Source organism: Aulonocara stuartgranti, assembly GCF_965226115.1.
Source record: "Aulonocara stuartgranti genome assembly, chromosome: 9".
In the NCBI taxonomy this organism is placed as follows: Eukaryota; Metazoa; Chordata; class Actinopteri; order Cichliformes; family Cichlidae; genus Aulonocara; species Aulonocara stuartgranti.
In genome coordinates this window covers 4,317,615-4,337,963 of record NC_138960.1, presented here as the reverse complement: position 1 = coordinate 4,337,963, position 20,349 = coordinate 4,317,615, and the positions used below count along the sequence as shown (strand labels likewise).

The 20,349-nt window shown below is 40.4% G+C and overlaps 1 protein-coding gene and 1 long non-coding RNA gene across 2 annotated transcripts; both read left to right on the top strand.

Moving 5' to 3' along the window:
• Positions 1–4,098: 4,098 nt before the first annotated feature.
• LOC309714860 (serine protease FAM111A-like) lies at positions 4,099–6,227 on the top strand (the record flags this gene model as incomplete). Its single annotated transcript, XM_082547579.1, is given in 5 exon segments — positions 4,099–4,104; positions 5,265–5,427; positions 5,431–5,754; positions 5,758–5,920; positions 5,923–6,227. Coding segments are annotated over 4 exon segments (918 nt in total). The 5' UTR covers positions 4,099–4,104; positions 5,265–5,301.
• A 4,870-nt stretch (positions 6,228–11,097) lies between these two features.
• On the top strand, positions 11,098–16,222 carry LOC309714905. The gene is made up of 3 exons (XR_014279087.1): positions 11,098–11,631; positions 15,787–15,821; positions 16,126–16,222. It is a non-coding gene; the product is annotated as an uncharacterized lncRNA (long non-coding RNA).
• The last annotated feature ends 4,127 nt before the right edge of the window (positions 16,223–20,349 follow it).

Sequence of the window (20,349 nt, the reverse complement as noted above, 5' to 3'; positions counted from 1 at the left end):
TCTTTTGACCCATTTTGCCAAAGGAAAGGACATTGCCTAATAATTATGCACACCTGATATAGGGTGTTGATGTCATTAGACCACACCCCTTCTCATTACAGAGTTGCACATCACCTAATATGCTTAATTGGTAGTAGGCTTTCGAGCCTATACAGCTTGGAGTAAGACAACATGCATGAAGAGGATAATGTGGACAAAATACTCATTTGCCTAATAATTCTGCACTCCCTGTATTTGAAAAAAACATCTTTGAATGGCTAAAACGAGCATCACTGCATGTAGTCCCACTCGTTTAAGCTCATTTTAGCTTGTGAAAATATCACATCCCAGCAGTACTAGCTAGCTCCAGTCTTTACTAAGCTTTATTTGCTTTTCACAAGTAAAGCTTGCAGCAGCTAAAGAATTGTATTTATACACAGCCTTAAAGCAATGACTGTAAGCTAAAACCTTAAAATAATTATTAAAATGATGCCCAAACACAATCTCACCAGACCATGTTACCACATTCTTCCTGATTAGGGATGGGTACCGGTATCCGGTTCTGACATAAACGGTAGTAACCAGACCGAAAAGCAGCGCACATTTCAGTGCTTTGTTTTTTCCTGAGACGTCATACACTTTGGATTCTAGCCAATCATTTTACCTTTCCGAGGATAGTAGGCGGGCCCAGGTTCTTCTAGAGCAGAGCTACAGAATAAAAAGTCTGGCTGTACTTCACAGCAAAAGATGCAACCTCAGCAGCCTGCAACAAGTGCTTTAAGGTGATACTGTGTAAAGGAGGTAACTCTTCGAATCTGATGAAACACCTGGCGACACATAGCGTTTTTTTAAAAGCCAAGAAATGCGCTGTATTTGATAGCTTGCTGCGAGACCTCACACCGTGCACATCTACTGCGGGTGTGGTGCCTGTTATCGGACCCAGAGTTAGCAACATCCCCCAAAAACCCGAAGAGGAGAGTCTTGGCCCCTAGCCCTGCCAGTGTAGCAGAAATGATGAGGATGATGATGCAGCAGCAGCCGTTCTTCTCTGAGTGAGTAGCTTAATGTTGTTCGTGTGTAATTTACGTTGAGTAGGCTAACCACGTTATTACATTAATGCATGTAAGGTGAACTAGCAAACATCATCATAGCTACATGCAGCTGTCTTCTTGTTTGATGGCAGATACTCCCTTCACCCTGGCCAAAAAGGCTAAAATGACCAAAGAAAAAGTGGGAAACAGCTAAACATGAGAGGTTTTTAGACAAAATTGGTGTTTTTTCCATTGATTAAGCACTGCTTCCAGCCAAGAGTGATACCATATATGCCCCATAGCTGCGGAAAAGGCTAACATTGTTATCTTTTTACAAAAAAACAGCTAAACATGAGAGGTTTTTGGACAAAGTGTGTGTTCTCCATTCTTTAAGCACTGGTTCGAGCACCATTTAAGCACCGGCACCATTTCAAAAGTACCGGTTTGGTATCGGATAAAACCTAAACGATACCCTTCCCTATTCCTGATACTTAAGCGTTGCGGCGGAGGTGTGGTCCCGGGCGCGACTGCAGGGGAGGAGTGGTGCAGTGAGCTCAACGGGGCGGTGCTGGAGAGGCAGGTGAGAACAGCTGATGGTGTTTGGGCTGATGACGGTTTCCTTCCCCATTTTTAGAGAGACGGGAGAGGAGCGGAGGGGAAGCTGGGATCAGCTGAGACTTGAGCTGTCCAGACTACGGACTGTCACAACAAATGAAAACTAAAAATAAACGTGGCATCTGGCAATAAAGAACTGTGTGTGTGTGTGTGTGTGTGTGTGTGTGTGTGTGTGTGTGTGTGTGTGTGTGTACACGTGTGTGAAGTGCATCTCACAAGCGTTAAACAAATTTTACAAAGTAGCTATGACAGCTGTCATACCTTTCGACATGTTACTGACCCCTGCCAAGGCAAAGACTAGAGATAATACTATTGATCTAAGTTCATTTGTATTAAATGAGCAAGATACTAACCCCATGTTGCTCTCCGATGCATCCATCAGAGTGTGAATGTGCATGAATGGTAGACTACTTAGCACTTAGGTCAGAAAAAAGTGCTTGTGTGAATGGGTGTGATTGGGTGAATGAATTAGTTGTATAAAGCGCTTTGAGTGCTCAGACAGAGTAGAAAAACACTGTATAAGAACAAGTCCATTTACCAAATACATGAGTTCACACATTTAAGTTGTAGAACTGTAGAGTTCACTAGGGTCAAGTTAAAAATCACATAAGTTTCATACTACATATGATTTAATTACATTTTATATAATGCACTAAAATAAAAAACTCCAGTTATGGTTACTTGGGAGTTTGTTAATATATTTTTTAATGATGAAAAAAAAAAAGAGGATTCCTGTTCTTTGAATTCACGAGCACTGCAGAGGGATGTCCTTGAATATTTCCTTGGATGTCTTCTATGCTATTTTACATCACTTGGAACCTCCTTTAAAATCCGTACAAAAAGACAGACCTCAGTGTTTTATGTCCTTCTGTTCAAGAATTCCAGAAAGACAGAGAAACATCGACTCATCAAGTTCAGTCTGTTCCTTTCTACAGCTGTGGTTGACCGGAGCACAACTGTTTGTTTGACAGTCTGCTGTTCGAAATTCAAAACATCTAAACAGCAAAACCTGAAACAGTAGGCTGGGGCATGAATCGGAAAATGCAGTTTTAATTACATGTCCATGATCTGTTTTGTCATTTTTTTAATCGTTTTAATCAGTGGTCTATCACTATCAATTATGATACACATTTTCTCCTCTCTTTTTATAACTGATGGTCCCAGTGTATCTTATGCTGAAGAAGGGAATAGAGGAAGTATTAAACCTCCTTTCTGTAGTATCTGAAGAACTGGAAAAGCTCTGATTATGGTCGTTATGCAGATACTTTGTAACTAACTGTCAGGGTGCAGGCTGGAGTGGTTATGTTTTTTTCTTCCTAATTCTCAGATGGATGACTGGTCCGGCTGAGCTTGCTTTACACCTTTGCGGTGGAGCTGTGCCTTCCCTGTACTCCAGGGTCTAATCTACTTAACTGAGGGCTATGTATTTTGGTTAGTTGCCAGAAAAAAAATAACAACCCACCTTGTGTCATCAATTTGATTGATGGCCCTAGCCTTGACCTTTTGACCCTACCGGAAGTACTCCGGAAGTGACTAATCGATTCCATATGTGTGACTAATTGCATCCGGTGGGAAAAAAAGGAGGGGTGGTTCCTGGAGAGTTCATGAGTTCAACAGCAGATTTCTGTTCAGTCAGTGCTGTATAGAGAGACAGAGCGGCAGTTAGTTTTCCACAGACAAACTCATAGTTTGAATTCTGTTTAAATATTATGACAATGTGATCTTGACAACCATTTTCTCAGTAAAGAGCTATTTCTTTTTACAATAGCGGCTTTATTTTGCTATCTTACGTTAATCTTATTACAGGTGCAATAAAATAAAAACCTTTAAGATTATCTGACTAGTAACGGACTGCATTTATATATAGTGCCGGGTGGAGGCAAGCTACACCATTGCTTGTATGTGTTAAAAAAAAAAAAAGTGAAAAGAGCTCAAACAGACTCTTGAGCATATTCATATAGCAAATCCACATAACCAGTGTGCACTCTAATGTACATCTTTGAACTGTATGTTAATCAGTACATGAAGCGTACCTCTGAAAAGAGTCCATCATTTGTGAATTTACTGATTTGTTTTTTAACTGCAGTTTTCACAAACTGCGGATGATGAAATCCTCTGTATTGTAGAAAATGTCTTTAAACTATCGCTGTTCCTACTTACTGAGTTCCCGAACTACTTCTTTACTATGTGAATAAACAATTTGAACAAGAAAGGATTTAAAGACACATTGAAGCAAAGGCAAAAAATTTTGTAATGAAATTTATGTGACTGTTCTTCTGAAATCTGGCAGAGAGTGAAAATCCAAGAGCTGCTGCAATCCTCTGCATTAATGATCTTTCTGTTTCTCTCCTTCTGTGTGTGTGTGTGTGTGTGTGTGTGTGTGTGTGTGCGTGCGTGCTCACAGACAGGAGGTCACGGCAGGAGTTCCCTGAGTTGACATGTATGAACCATAAAGTCAGTCTGGACTGAGGAGCAGTTGGTAAACTACATTCAGTCTTGACAAAATTACTTTTTTATCCAAAGCACAAGAAATCAAATCTCTGTATTACAATGATTTCAATAAAACCTTATTATTTTATGGGGGCAATATCACAAATTACCGTAGATCATTAATAGGGAACAAAGAAGGAGGATCACATCAGCAATGGGAGACAGAAGTCTTGACACGTGCCTATAACTTAAAAACACAAAAAAACCAGTTACAGCTGGTAAGATTTATGGTATAAACCAGACTTTCCAGTCTGCATCTTTACAGGGGTTTTTTTTCTGCTTTTGTTCACTCCTAGTGTGATTAACAAACAACAACCACAAACACAGAGCCCACTAACTATTAGCCGCTTTTTCCCCTAAACAGTCAGTTGACTGAGAGAAATGCAATCCATTATTGTGAACGCTGAAGGAGATGTGCTCCATAGTCAAACTTATATTTCCTTAACTTACATCCTATGTTCTATTTAATTCCGGCATCCCTTTGATGGAAAATTGGTTAAACCATTGCACAACTTATGTCTGAATGACGGCAGATAATTCTAATTCTGCAAAGTGCTTACTCTCCGTAAGCACTTTGCAGCTGAGTCGAGGGTTCGTGGAAATAAGGTCAGGAGGTGTCCGGCATGAGTGCGCGTGCGGCCTGGCGTTCCATTTGGGACATCTGACAGACACATTAGTGCAACTCAGACTGTGAGCAGCAACTCCTGTATACTGAACATAAGAAAAGTAATATGTAGTGCTTCTTTTTTTTTAACCGAGATTCCAAGGCTCATGCTTATATGGTTTTATTTTATCCAAAAATAGGTTAGTTTAGCGATTGTGTAACTGTGTCCTTGACCTTTTTACCGGTTTGAGGAGTTGGTTCCCTAGTCCAAATATTTGGGATGGTTCAAATGCCGAGTCTCTATATGGAAACAACAGGATATTTTCCACGTTTTTTCTTAAATGTGTATAAATGGGATCGGATGATGTCCGATAAAAGTAATAAACATAGATGTAAATCTGTTTTTTTTTAACTTTGCAGACTCATTTACCCACTCCAGTGAAAGCGATAAAAAAAGATTGTGGCTTTAAAGAGATTATGAACAAAATGCAAGACGTTTGGTTTTTTGCTACATTAACAACTTTTCCAACTCTGATTCTCTGCAGGACCAACACGGACATCAGTTCAGACGGCACAGGCAACATGTTCAAGCTTGCACGGAGGCCTTTCAGTAAATATAAGAAGATGGTTAAGGCGAGAGATTGCTATTCTGTCTTTTACATCGGTACAAAGGGAGGACTAAATGTCAAAAAAGAGAAAAGTTTTTTTTAAAATGACGCTTTAAAACAGTTCAAGTATCTTTGTGTTTACGGGGAGAAGGGAATAACTGCGGCCGAGGCTCTGAAAAGAGACGGTCACTTCACCGATGACCTGGGCTACTTTGAGCTGGTTAACATCAACGACGAATGTAAGACTGAGTGCACAGACATAATTGATTGTCTGGACAATAAGAAATTCCAGATATGTTTTCCACAGGGAGCAGATAGGGAAATAAAAGATGTAGCCATCCCAGGGCAGCAGAAACCTCCACACGCATCAAATAATGCAAAGTGCAGCGGTGGAGTGACATCAGTCTTAGATGTAGCACGGCAGAACTGATTGAGTCTAAAAACGGCAATCAAAGAAACGGGCAGCAGTACTGACCGTAAGGAGGTTTACGATCTACTTTGTCAGCAGTATCCGCGTCTGAAACGATGGATGGAGTGTAGATTCCCTAAACATTCTTTTCAGGAAGCACTGAAATACAGGAAGGAGACCTTTGGAAAGAAATCCGCAGTGTTATGTTGCTGCTTGAACTGAGCGAGTCAGTTTGCCTCATAACTGTTTGTAAACTGTTTGTAAACGTTACCGTGGTCTTTAACTTTGAAGACCAAGAATCAGACAAGAACAACCTCAGCACTAAGGTGTTCGTCGGCAACGATAAGTTAGATTATGTCATACTTAAGCTGGAAACAGAGAAAGTGCCGCCAGGGCTCCTTAAGAGATTTGGACCTGTGCCTTCAGACGGCGAGGCCTGTGTCGTCGGACACCCAGGAGGAGTGAAAAAAAGGAGTCCTACATTCATCTGACCACATGACATTCTCCCAATCCTCTGCTGTATCATCCATGTGCTCTCTGGCAAACTTCAGACGGGCCTGGACATGCACTGGCTTCAGCAGCGGAACACGTCTGGCACTGCGGGATTTGATTCCCTGCCGTTGTAGTGTGTTACTGATGGTGACCTTTGTTACTTTGGTCCCAGCTCTCTGCAGGTCATTCACCAGGTCCCCCCGTGTGGTTCTGGGATCTTTGCTCACCGTTCTCATGATCATTTTGACCCCACGGGATGAGATCTTGCATGGAGCCCCAGATCCAGGGAGATTATCAGTGGTCTTGTATGTCTTCCATTTTCTGATGATTGCTCCCACAGTTGATTTTTTCACACCAAGCTGCTTGCCTATTGTAGATTCACTCTTCCCAGTCTGGTGCAGGTCTACAATACTTTTCCTGGTGTCCTTCGAAAGCTCTTTGGTCTTGGCCATGGCGGAGTTTGGAGTCTGACTGTTTGAGGCTGTGGACAGGTGTCTTTTATACAGATGATGAGTTCAAACAGGTGCCATTCATACAGGTAACGAGTGGGGGACAGAAAAGCTTCTTACAGAAGACGTTACAGGTCTGTGAGAGCCAGAGATTTTCCTTGTTTGAGGTGACCAAATACTTATTTTCCACCCTAATTTACGAATAAATTCTTTACAAATCCTACCATGTGAATTCATGGATTTTTTTTTCACATTCTGTCTCTCACAGTTGAAGTGTACCTCTGGTGCAAATTACTGACCTCTGTCATCATTTTAAGTGGGGGAACTTGCACAATCGGTGGCTGACTAAATACTTTTTTGCCCCACTGTACAACTGATCATAGAAATTTTAGAACCAACTGTTCACAAACTGACTTGTTACAATGGTGGCACTTATTTTACATTTAATTTGGTCAAGAAAATTCCTCCCAATGTCCAATCAGTTAGGCAATCAACAATAGTACTTGCTATTGTTATTATATTTCTATTGTGCACATGATTACCCTTCTGCTTTCACTACTTTCTGTCAGGTTTCGTAGATCGGACTCACGCGCAGACCACTAGTGTCTTCAAAAGGTGCATTTATTTACAGTGTTCCTCTACAGTGGAATTCATATATACATATAATGGTGTCAAGGAAAAGGGGCCGGGGTTCCAGGGTCCAGGAGCGAAAAAGGCAGGAGTCCAGGAAGGGAAGGTTTTCATTCAGCCCTCACATATCTCCTCTCCTTTCCTCTATCTCTCTTGCTTCCATTCAGTCGCCAGGCACAGGGAAAGAACAGGTCCAGAGGCGATGCTGATGGCTCAACGATCCAGCGACGAGTAGAGCAGACTCGCCCTCTTAAGAAGGGTTCCAATCTCTTCTGATCAGCAACAGATGTGCTGATCACCTCCAGGTGTGTAGGCCAGGAGCAGGAGCCCATACTGAGCTCCGCCCCGGCAGGAGAAAGAGAGAAAGGAAGAGGGCGAGAGAGAAAGGAAAACAAAAACAAATCACCTGACAGCTGTCAGCTGTCGAGGAGCGGAGACCATGACACTTTCCCTGTGACTTCAGAGATGAACAGGCACTACTCGTCTTGGCAGGAAAATTCACAAATGCAGCAGTTTTCATGACAATGACAATACTCTACTACTCTAATACAAATAGACACCGATGTGGCTAAACCACCATTTTCATGATTTCTTGCATTCATTTGAATCTCAAGTCACGATATCTAATCTAAATGATCCCAATAATACTCTTTCAACCGTACCATAAAAGAAAAACGGGAGCCATGGCTGCACTGAACAGGTCACCTGCACTGAGCAGATGAGCGGTGGAGCAAGCAAGAAATATCTGACACGAAGATTACAGTATGATGCAACACCCCCCCCCACCCCCACCCCCCCACCCCACTGTGGTGGTCCCTAAGATATCAGACCAGTGCAGCTGGGGAAATAACCTCATAGCATTGCAGGAAAATGGCAGCTTACCAGTGTAACACTGCATTTAGCACCCTGTGCAACAAACAACAAACACTATGTTACCTCAAATAACCCATCAGTTATTATCAGACCAAACCTTTTTTTGTGGATTTTTATCACTGACAAAACACACAGTCCAGAAAGTACAAACTCCAGATAAACCATAAGCTTAAACAGGCATAAAGCAGGGAGTAACAAAGTTCTCTAAAGAAAGTTGAAGGAGCTCACAAGAGAAGCCAAACTGATGCCATGACAAACACTAGGTGTACGGGTTGTTCTTCAGCATATATGCAAGGTAATCAGAGGATTGCACGCAGTAAGGTTCACAGGAGAGGACACAATGGAACAGCACAGCACTGGGAATAGTACATTTCAGGTTGGCAGTATTTCCACTGTAGCACATACAGTGGGGCAAAAAAGTATTTAGTCAGCCACCGATTGTGCAAGTTCCCCCACTTAAAATGATGACAGAGGTCAGTAATTTGCACCAGAGGTACACTTCAACTGTGAGAGACAGAATGTGAAAAAAAAAAATCCATGAATCCACATGGTAGGATTTGTAAAGAATTTATTCGTAAATCAGGGTGGAAAATAAGTATTTGGTCAATAACAAAAATACAACTCAATACTTTGTAACATAACCTTTGTTGGCAATAACAGAGGTCAAACGTTTACTATAGGTCTTTACCAGGTTTGCACACACAGTAGCTGGTATTTTGGCCCATTCCTCCATGCAGATCTTCTCGAGAGCAGTGATGCTTTGGGGCTGTCGCCGAGCAACACGGACTTTCAACTCCCTCCACAGATTTTCTATGGGGTTGAGGTCTGGAGACTGGCCAGGCCACTCCAGGACTTTCAAATGCTTCTTACGGAGCCACTCCTTTGTTGCCCGGGCGGTGTGTTTTGGATCATTGTCATGTTGGAAGACCCAGCCTCGTTTCATCTTCAAAGTTCTCACTGATGGAAGGAGGTTTTGGCTCAAAATCTCACGATACATGGCCCCATTCATTCTGTCCTTAACACGGATCAGTCGTCCTGTCCCCTTGGCAGAAAAACAGCCCCATAGCATGATGTTTCCACCCCCATGCTTCACAGTAGGTATGGTGTTCTTGGGATGCAACTCAGTATTCTTCGTCCTCCAAACACGACGAGTTGAGTTTATACCAAAAAGTTCTACTTTGGTTTCATCTGACCACATGACATTCTCCCAATCCTCTGCTGTATCATCCATGTGCTCTCTGGCAAACTTCAGACGGGCCTGGACATGCACTGGCTTCAGCAGCGGAACACGTCTGGCACTGCGGGATTTGATTCCCTGCCGTTGTAGTGTGTTACTGATGGTGACCTTTGTTACTTTGGTCCCAGCTCTCTGCAGGTCATTCACCAGGTCCCCCCGTGTGGTTCTGGGATCTTTGCTCACCGTTCTCATGATCATTTTGACCCCACGGGATGAGATCTTGCGTGGAGCCCCAGATGGAGGGAGATTATCAGTGGTCTTGTATGTCTTCCATTTTCTGATGATTGCTCCCACAGTTGATTTTTTCACACCAAGCTGCTTGCCTATTGTAGATTCACTCTTCCCAGTCTGGTGCAGGTCTACAATACTTTTCCTGGTGTCCTTCAAAAGCTCTTTGGTCTTGGCCATGGCGGCGTTTGGAGTCTGACTGTTTGAGGCTGTGGACAGGTGTCTTTTATACAGATGATGAGTTCAAACAGGTGCCATTCATACAGGTAACGAGTGGGGGACAGAAAAGCTTCTTACAGAAGACGTTACAGGTCTGTGAGAGCCAGAGATTTTCCTTGTTTGAGGTGACCAAATACTTATTTTCCACCCTGATTTACGAATAAATTCTTTACAAATCCTACCATGTGAATTCATGGATTTTTTTTTTCACATTCTGTCTCTCACAGTTGAAGTGTACCTCTGGTGCAAATTACTGACCTCTGTCATCATTTTAAGTGGGGGAACTTGCACAATCGGTGGCTGACTAAATACTTTTTTGCCCCACTGTAGGCAAGCCTGTGCATCAACATATAGAAAGAAGACTAAGTTCACTAGGTTGCCATCATTATGCCAACATTAATAAATGAGGCCCAATGTTTTTTATTGTCTAAAAAGCTCTCTTCTTGCATATTTAAAAGAAATTCCATCTTATAATATTAATAAGATTCACAGCTTTTGAGCAAAATTTCAGCACTTCAAACTAGAGATGGCACGATACCACTTTTTTTATGTCCGATACCGATACCGATATCATAAATTTGGATATCTGCCGATACCGATATGAATCCGATATAGTGTTTTTTAATCAACAAAACTGTTTTTTTTTAATATCTTGCTGCATTTTGTATAAGTTCATACTCAAGTTTAAAACAACAACTACACTAAAGCTATTCTGTTATACCTATATGCAAAAAAAAATATTTCATAGTTCAGCAATACTGATCAATCTAATAAACTTAAACCTACACCATCCTCCCTATTCTGGTATTTTAAGGAGTACTTAGCGTAAATACTAAGCAACCTAACTAATAGGGTTCCAACTCCCAGCAACAACAAAAATAAATAAATAAAAAATAGGGAACCACCCCTCACACTCCACCTCATGATGCTTAATCAACGTAATCAACCTTAATTTGATGCAGTGTGAAAAAAAATGCACAGAAATCAATTATTTTTCAAGAAATATTAAATAGATTCAATATCTTTCTTCAACAAAATTGCAGACTGCACAGATGGTACCTTCCCAAAGGAAAAAGTACTATAGCTTACTAGGGTATATATATTAGACTTAATAGTTACTATATACAGTAATTGACTTCTATTCATTTTACATCAAATTAAAACTTTGGGTGTAAGATTCGGATAATTATTTATTAAAAGTTAGACATTTTAAATGAGAATAAGAAAGAAAAGTATGTCTTTGTGCCCCCTTTTCCCTGTTAATGCCCTATCAGCCCCCCTGGCTAAACTTTGCTAGATCCGCCCCTGCACAGTTACCAGCCGTCAGCTACGTAGAAAAAGATCCTCGAGTAGAAAGTAATAATAAATAAATTCTAACAACAGCTGATCAAGCTTAAACGTGCTGCTGTTGTTCAGCCGCTGGTTTCCTCTTTCTGGTGCAAAGTGGGCCAAAAACAAACCAGAGACACGGACTCGCGACAGAAAAGCCGATCAGCTGATCATTTAAGCAGTTTCATGATTGAAGTAGCAGCAAGTAGAGGCAGTCGCTCCATATATCGTTTGGTAAGCTTAACGCAGGAATGCTTTACAAACATTCAGAGATGGACTTACACACTTGCTTTACTTCTCTCGGGGATAACTTTGTCGGAGATGAAATGCCGGGTTGCCATCGAAGCTCCACATGCTATCCAGACCACCTACAGGTCCCGCATGCCACAGCCGCTCTATCACGTGATGCATACGGCTCCGACGTGCTAACGTTCTGAGGTGAGTTACGGCGTGTTGCAAGTTTTGTGAGGTGCTTTCGTGATATTTAATGGATCGGATTACATTTTTTATTTTTCTCCGATATCCGATCCAGTAATTTAGGTCAGTATCGGACCGATACCGATACGTAATATCGGATCGGTCCATCTCTACTTCAAACCCATAGTCTCTGTTTGTTTTTTAATTGACTGCGCAGACCCTTAATAAAAAATGTCTCTGTGCTGGTACACACTACAGAAAAGAAACTGTGTTTGGAAATAAGTCTGACTTTTCCTTTCTGGGATGTTCTTCACAACAAGTGTTTGTTGGTTCCAGAAGAGTAATGCTTTTTGTCATTACTAAATGATAAATATTATGAAATGAAGGCAAAGCAATGCATACAGAGTAGGGATTAGAAGCAGTTTGTACATAAGACTGAAGTGTATTTTTGTGGTAATTGTCTCAGCCACTTCAGGGCTCTGATTACCAACTGGTCCTTCTGAGGGAGCCAAGTGCATCTTCAGGCTGATTGCATCTCGCAAGAGGTGACTGTGTCCTAAGATCATGAGACTGCTCTGAAAGTGATTTATTTGAAGGTGTTTTACTAAAAACATCAAAGGAATGGTATGCATACCTACGATCAAAACTTACCAAAGTCCTCTTTAAGATGAAAGTAAGTGAAAGTGAAAGTGACCATGGAAGAGGGCACTTCTTCAGTCAGCTACATGCCTGGGCATTTAGACGCTAAATACATGTTTGCACAGTGAGGACATTTGTACATGTGCATATCAACAGGACTGCAGTGAATATTCAGTTGTATAGCATTTTATCCGTACCTGCTACCTGTAGAGTCTGACAGTTCTAAATATCCCCTTATTGCTATAAAACAATGTGTGTTTTCATCACTGGAACAAATCAGATCAACCAATAATGCTGAGACCTAATCAACCTGAGTAGTAGTAGGGACTTTTTCCCATTTTTTATGTCCACGGTGGTTTCATCCATTTACAATTATTCTGATTCCAAACATTATCAAGTGGCCTCTGGATTTTATTTTTCTGGATTGTAGTTAGCTTTTCATTATGAATCTTTAGGATTCTATTATGCTAATCTTGTTTGATTACATTAGTTATTAATATTCAGCCTTATTTAGTGTCAGGGAGCTGGGTCTTGTCACCCAGCAATTTGAGTTTATAGTGTTTTTGTGACTTTTATTTTATAAAGATGGTTTAAGTTTAAGTTGTATAGTTTGGCCTTAAGTGTCATTCTTTCTATGTTTTGAGTTTTTCTTGTCTTTGCAGTTTATCATTTGTTCTCCATCAGGTTTCCTTTGTGTCCTTATGTCCCTCGCTCTACAGGTCCTAGTCTCCCTTTTCTCTTCCCATGTTCCCTTCATGTTTCAGTCATGTCTCCCCTGTCTGTCATGTGCATTCATGTATGTTCTCCCCAGCCCGTGATGTCTCCCTCTCTCTCTCTCCTTGTTCCTCATGCCCCAGGTCCTAGTCCTGTCGTTGTCTTTTGTCTCCTGTTTCTGATGCCATGCTTCCATGCCTGTTCCCCCCCGCCCCCTGTCCCCCAGTCCCAGTGTTGAGCTGTGTGTCTAGTCTGTTTCCTGTTTTATGTTGACAGTCTCACGTCCTGTGTTCAGTTTTGCTTCCTCCTGTGTCATAACGTTTATTCTCCCCAGCTGGGTCCCCCGTTTATTTCCACTTCCCTCGTCACCCTCATGTGTATTTATTGTGTGACATTCCTTGTGTTCATCGTCAGATCATCTCTTCATGTCCCAGTTCCGAGGTTCCATGTCTCTCGGTTCCACGTTCCATGTATAATGTTCTTAGTGTTTACTTTCTTCCCAGTTTAGTTAGCTCTCATGTTCACCTTCTGCCTTTGTTTTGTGTCTGCTCTTTAGCCTAAATAAAGCAGCTCACCCTTGCTTATATTTCACTTTGTTTCCACGGTTTGTTTCATCCTCACTTAGAAACACACGATCTGCCGCCTGCGATTGTGACAGTTTAGCCTCCCTAATGTGATAGAAGAACTTTCTTGTGATTAAGTTGCCACGTCAGTGGTAGATGTTCTATCACTTCCTGTTTTTCTCTGGTGGATTTGGTGTGACTTGTTTTGTTATTGTCTTAATTAGTTTCAGTTTTTTCCTGCTACCCTGATGTTTACACTTCAGAGACGACATGTATTCGACAGCAGTTCTCTCCATATTTAATATACACTCATATACTCAGTCATTAGGGTGCACCAGGTTGTGGCCTAGCATGTTTTGGGGCTTGAAACCATAGATTTGGTCTTTAGGGAAAATGCATCTCAGCTGTTTTAATACTCCTGACACTTAAGTGATCTCTAAAAGGATTTTGCTTTGGCAGCGGTTTCTCTCTTGGAATGCCTGGAGCATTATTTGGTGCCTTCCTAGCTTTGACAAATGTCATATTTACTCAGGGTCTCACTGATATGATGTTATTCTGCTTCGTGGCCTCTGTGTCAGTGGGGATGTGGTATGCTGTGTTTTGTAGTGTCCTGATAACACTGGATCACACTAGGTGTCATCAAGATGCTACAACACAGAGCAAACACCATCCCCACAGACAGTGTTGATATTTGAACTGTTTGAAATATTATATATAAGGGCACATGCCACTCAGAAACTAACTCAATTTATGTTTGTTCCACGCGGTGCTAAAAAGTACCACATTTTTTAATTTCATGTTTTCTTCAGTCTATGGTGGTGACTTTACTTTCAGACTTGTTGAGCAAACATCTCTGTGTTTCCTGTTCATATTGTTTTGAACTCCCTCAGCAAGTGAAGCTGCCAGAATGCAATTCTGGATGGTTCTGTGAATCGCATCATTCACAGAACAATATAATCAATACAATAGTCATAAATATCTAACTCAATTCAATTTTATTTTTATACAATCACAAGAACTGTTGCCTCAAGGTGCTTTTTATTGTAAGGTGAAGACAATAATACATAGAAAACAACAACAATTAAACAAACCCACCTGATAACAACTTAAAGGAGTGAAGAAAGACACTCAGCACATTATGTGAAGCCCACAGCAGTCCAGGCCTATTGCAGCACAACTAGGTGAGGGTTCAGAGACACCTGATCCAGCTGTAACTATATGCTTTATCAAAAAGGAAATTTTTAATCCTGATCTTAAAAGTAAAGAAGGTGTCTGTCACCTGAATCCAAACTGGGAGCTGGTTCCACAGAAGAGGGGCCTGGGAACACCGTAGGAAGTCTATGAGCAAAGTGCTCTATTGATATGATACTATGAGGTCTTTAAGAAAAGATAGGACCTGATTACTCAAGACCTTGTATGTGAGGAGCTGGTTTTCAATTCAATTCTGGGTTTAACAGGGAGCCAATGAAGGGAAGCCAGTGTTGGAGAAACTTGCTCTCTCTTTCTAGTTCCTCTCAGTTCTCTCACGGCAGCATTTTTGTTCAACTGAAGGCTTTTCAGGGAATTTTTAGAAAAGCCTGATAATAACGAATTACAGTAGTCCAGCCTAGAAGTAATAAATGCATGAACTAGTTTTTCAGCATCACTCTGAGACAGGATATTTCTAATTTTAGCCATACTGTGCAAGAAAGCAGTGTTACGTATTTGTATAATATGCATACTGAAGGACGAGTCTCCTTTCCAAGCATTAACCAGGCCCGACCCTGCTTAATTTCCGAGCTCAGACAAGGTGTGTTGAGCCTGTTATGGCCACAAGCCATACCGTACGTTAATATAAAGAATAAACTTCACTATTAAACTTAAAACATGATGATTTATTTACTTCTATCAGCACTTATTTATTTGGAAGAGCATTGCATGTTTTTTTTCCAAAATATGAACCAATCATTTATAATCAGTTGCTAGGCTTACCCACAGTTAAATAAAGTTTGGAACTTGCAGTTATGTGTTTGCTGTTTGAGAAACAGACATGTCTGTGAAAAAATGGTTGTTGCTGTTCTTACATTAGGAATAATGAATATATCAACAGAAGAGAGGCCTAGGACTTTATCTCAGTGTGTGTGTACCTTGTTTAACTTTGATGACTGCACAGAGCGCTTCCATTTGCAAATTGGATAAGGTTATACAAAGTCTGAAATGGAGGGAAAATAATAGGAGTAAAATGAAAAGCAAGCTGATACAAGTCTCTATTTGCTTCAAGGTCGCACCTTGCTTAGACTCCACTCGAAGGGGAAGGTAAATATAACCTATAATTTCTGCTTTTTGTTCTGTTTCCCATTTCTGGTGCCATCCATCTTCAGCCAGAAATGATTCATTACAGCTTTGAGTTAAAATTGCATCTCTTCTAACTTGTTTAGGGTTAATCAGTCATTCGAGTTTTATTCCATATTCATCCCACTTTTTTTGCTTAGAGTGAGCAAAGACATTTATAATCAGTGAACAACTTGTTATCATTAGTTGCATCTTGATAATTTTTTACAAACACATCATTCTTTCTAGGGGTTTTGCTCATCAATTTGCCGTCTGTTTTCCACCACAGAGACTATGTGTGTTGCCACCACAAGGACAACCCTGGGAGAACCTATTTCAGAGCTGTTTTGGGGGTAAGTATCTACTCTGTCGGCATAAACCAGTGATGGTAATGACAATGAATTTCTTATTTGACTAAATAAGAAAGAAATTAAACTGACTAGTCTAAAATTGAGAAACACTCAGATATCAAATTAAATTTGAGAGCTGTTTAAGGTCAAAAACTCTCTAAATGAAAGCATTAATCACATTACTCAGTAACACATCATGCACTGAACTGTGCAGCACCTCACATACTGCACTGTCAACACTGCACATTATACTCCAGCAAAGAAAAAAAACACTGTTACTACAAAAATCTGTTCACATATTATTAAAACGTGACAAATTAAGATCTGAAAAACGAATAAACTGCAGCTAAAAAGTGCCATGCATCATGGAACGGTGCGTGCTGTTTGAAAATTCATGGCAACCTGTCAAGACTTTACCAAACTATCCGATAGCTATAAGCTCTCCAATGTGTCCGGGAAACTGTAGCTGAAACTGAACAACGAAAGTGGAATTTGAAAATTTATACCTGAATCAGAGAAATCAAAACAGAGATGATAACATAGGGCTACAGGTTAAAGCGTTTTGTTTTTGTGTATGTGCAATAACTAGATCACCATTGGTTCATCTTCCTGCCTTCGTTGGGGATGAGGTTGCTAGTATATTCTTTATGTCACTTCTGATTTCCCATTCAGTCAGTCAGTCAGTCTGTACAGCATACACTACCTTGTTAAATTTGTGTTTAGGAGTTTTGTCTTTGGGATGAACCAGTTTGTGTCTGAGTGTGTTGCTGGGTCTGAAGTAAACTGGGATGTCATGCTTGGAGAAGACTCTCCGGAGTATTTCCGATACACCGGCTACATAGGAGATGACAATGTTGTTGCGTTTGTCCTTCTGATCCTCCCTAGTTGGTGTCTGATCTTCTTTTCTGTGCATGTCTTGACCATTTGACCCTAGAACTGAAGAAGCTTCTCGGATGAGAGGTGAATCATCTTCAAGCAATTCAAAGAAGTCCAGATGCTTTTCTTTCCAAGCTCCTTAGACTGTCTGCTGTTCTTCTGTCATTCTGCCTTTCAGACTTTCATTCATGGAACCTGTTTCTTCCCCACCTCTTTGTGGTCACTCTGAGATCCTGATCCAAGTCCCCATCTGCTTTATCTCTACCAGCACCAGTGTTTTGACTGGGGGTCCGGTCCTATTTCCTACCATTTTTGGGAGTCCACTCTGATATAGAGCTTTGTCTAACTCTTGTCACTAAAATATTTCTTACTCAAACTCTTTATTTCAAAGGTTTATTTTTGTTGTGGGGTTACGTTCCAGCTATATGTTAGATTAATTATCTCTACTCATAACTCTAGACGGTTTGCCAGATCCCTGTTAGATCTGAAACAGGTTTGATTTCATGAGATTTAAAACAGCATCCTGAGTTTTACACTGAATGACTGAGGTGATTAGTGTTTACCAAAACTTTAGCAAAACTAGAGATGGACCGATCCGATATTACGTATCGGTATCGGTCCGATACTGACCTAAATTACTGGATTGGATATCGGAGAGAAATAAAAAATGTAATCCGATCCATTAAATTTCAGAAAAGCACCTCACAAAACTTGCAACGCGCCGTAACTCGGCTCATAACCGTAGCATGTCGGAGCAGTTTGCTCACGTGATAGAGCGGCTGTGTCTATTTGTAGCTTCGCTACCAAACCAGCATTTCATCTCTGAAGTGATCCCCGAGAGAAGTAAAGCAAGTGTGTAAGTTCATCTCTGAATGTTTGTAAAGCATTCCAGCGTTAAGCTTAACAACCGATATATGGAGCGACTGCCTCTTCTTGCTGCTACTTCAATCATGAAACTGATCAATGATCAGCTGATCGGCTTTTCTGTCGCGAGTCCTTCTGTCTTGTTTGTTTTTGGCCCACTTCGCTCCAGAAAGAGGAAACCAGCGGCTGAACAACAGCAGCACGTTTAAGCTTGATCAGCTGTTGTTAGAATTTATTTAATATTACTTTCTACACCAGGATCTTTTTCTACAGCTGACGGCTGTAACTGTGCAGGGGCGGATCTAGCAAAGTGTAGCCAGGGGGGCCGATAGGGCATGAACAGGGAAAAGGGGGCACAAAGACATACTTTTCTTTCTTATTCTCATTTAAAATGTCGAGCTTTTAATAAATAATTATCTGAATCTTACACCCAGAGTTTTAATCTGATGTAAAATGTATAGAAGTTCATTATTGTATATAGTAACTGTTAAGTCTAATATACCCCAGTAAGCTATAGTACTTTTTCCTTTGGGAAGGTACCATCTGTGCAGTCTGCAGTTCTGTTGAAGGAAGATGTTGAATCTATTTAATTATTCTTGAAAAATAATTGATTTCTGTGCATTTTTTTTTCACACTGCATCAAATTAAAGTTGATTACGTTGATTAAGCATCATGAGGTGGAGGGTGGGGGGGGGGGGGGGGGGGTTCCCTATTTTTTTTGCTGGGAGTTTGCAACCCTATTAGTTAGGTTGCTTAATATTTCTGCTAAGTACTCTTTAAAATACCAGAATAGGGAGGATGGAGCAGGTTCAAGTTTATTAGATTGATCAGTGTTGCTGAACTATGAAATATTTTGTTGTACTTTTTACATACAGGTGTAACAGAATAGCTTTAGTGTAGTTGTTGTTTTAAACTTGAGTATGAACTTATACAAAATGCAGCAAGATATTAAAAAAAAACAGTTTTGTTGATTAAAAAACACTATATCGGATTCATATCGGTATCGGCAGATATCCAAATTTATGATATCGGTATCGGACATAAAAAAGTGGTATCGTGTCATTTCTAAGCAAAACTATCATTATTTATTTACACCTGACATTTGACTGTTACACCAAGGATCACTCCAAACATTGGAGTACGACTGACATAAAGATATAAATGTAGGCTGGCAATGTGCATTAAGGATGAGTGTGGGGTGTATTCCATAATAAATGAACATGAATACCTCATCAAATGCCAGGGAATCTCTTTCTTTATTTAAGAGATATCTGGTGTGCAGAGAATGTATTTCAGCCAACTGAGGAACTGGAAAACTATGTAACCCGGCCGGTTGTTTGGCAAGAGTGTCACCAGTTAAAATCCCCTGATATCTGATAGTTGAAGAAGTATTTCACAATTGTTATTCAGTTCAGTTTTGTAACCGTTGCTTTCTTGGTTAGAGCAAAACTGCAGTTGATGGGTGGCTGTGGAAATCTCTTACGCGTTAAAGCAAGCTGCAGATTATTACATAATTGGCAAGAGAAAATTAGCAGCAGAGACGAAGCACATTGAGGTTTCATGTGCTTTTGCAGTTATCAGCTTCTAACAAATGGCAGCTGGATATTAGGTGTACATGCCAAGAATGCATTTATTTTTAATAATCAGATATAAATCCATTCAGGGATTGTTTCGAGACATATTCACTGCAGCTACAATATTATTTAATACCCCAAAGCTTCTATCAAAGGCACCGTTTTTGTGTGTGTTTTCGCACAGAGGAAATCTGATAACAACGTCTGTAAATTACTCTTTTTAAAATGCTTTTCTTAATGCATTTTGTCAGCTGTATCTTTCCTGCTTTAAATTTCTTTTTCCTTTGAAAACTTGCAACTTATTTCTCTTTGGAATAGTAAAAACAACATAAAATATAGAAATTGCTATAGGAATACAGGCGACAACAGCACTAGTATTAATAAAAAATGTGTTTTATTACTTTTTATTACTCTGGTTTCTTTAGTGTTGCACTACAATGCCGAGGAAACCAAAACAAGGAATTAACCACATGGAAATTTGCAGGAAGCAGGAAAAGTCTTCAACTGGAATGTAGTGAATGATGCAATCAAACTAAAAAAAAGTGATCACAGCTGCAGTAAACCGTTTGGACCCGACTAATAAATAATTGTAGGACAGCAGCTGATTTCTGCACTGTCATATATTTGTAGTAGGTTAGTGAAAAATGTTTTCCTTTTTCTCTGAAACTCTATAATAGTGTTAGAACGCGTCAAAAAATGAAGCATTTTTTATGAAGTAGGTCCAAATCCTCTTACTGTGGTACATCAGTGGGCCAAGGTCTCAATTTATTTGCTTTAAATGACTCTGACTTTATTTTTGTAAAACACTAAAACTGACATTGAACTGTTCTGTGAGCAACAATATTTCAA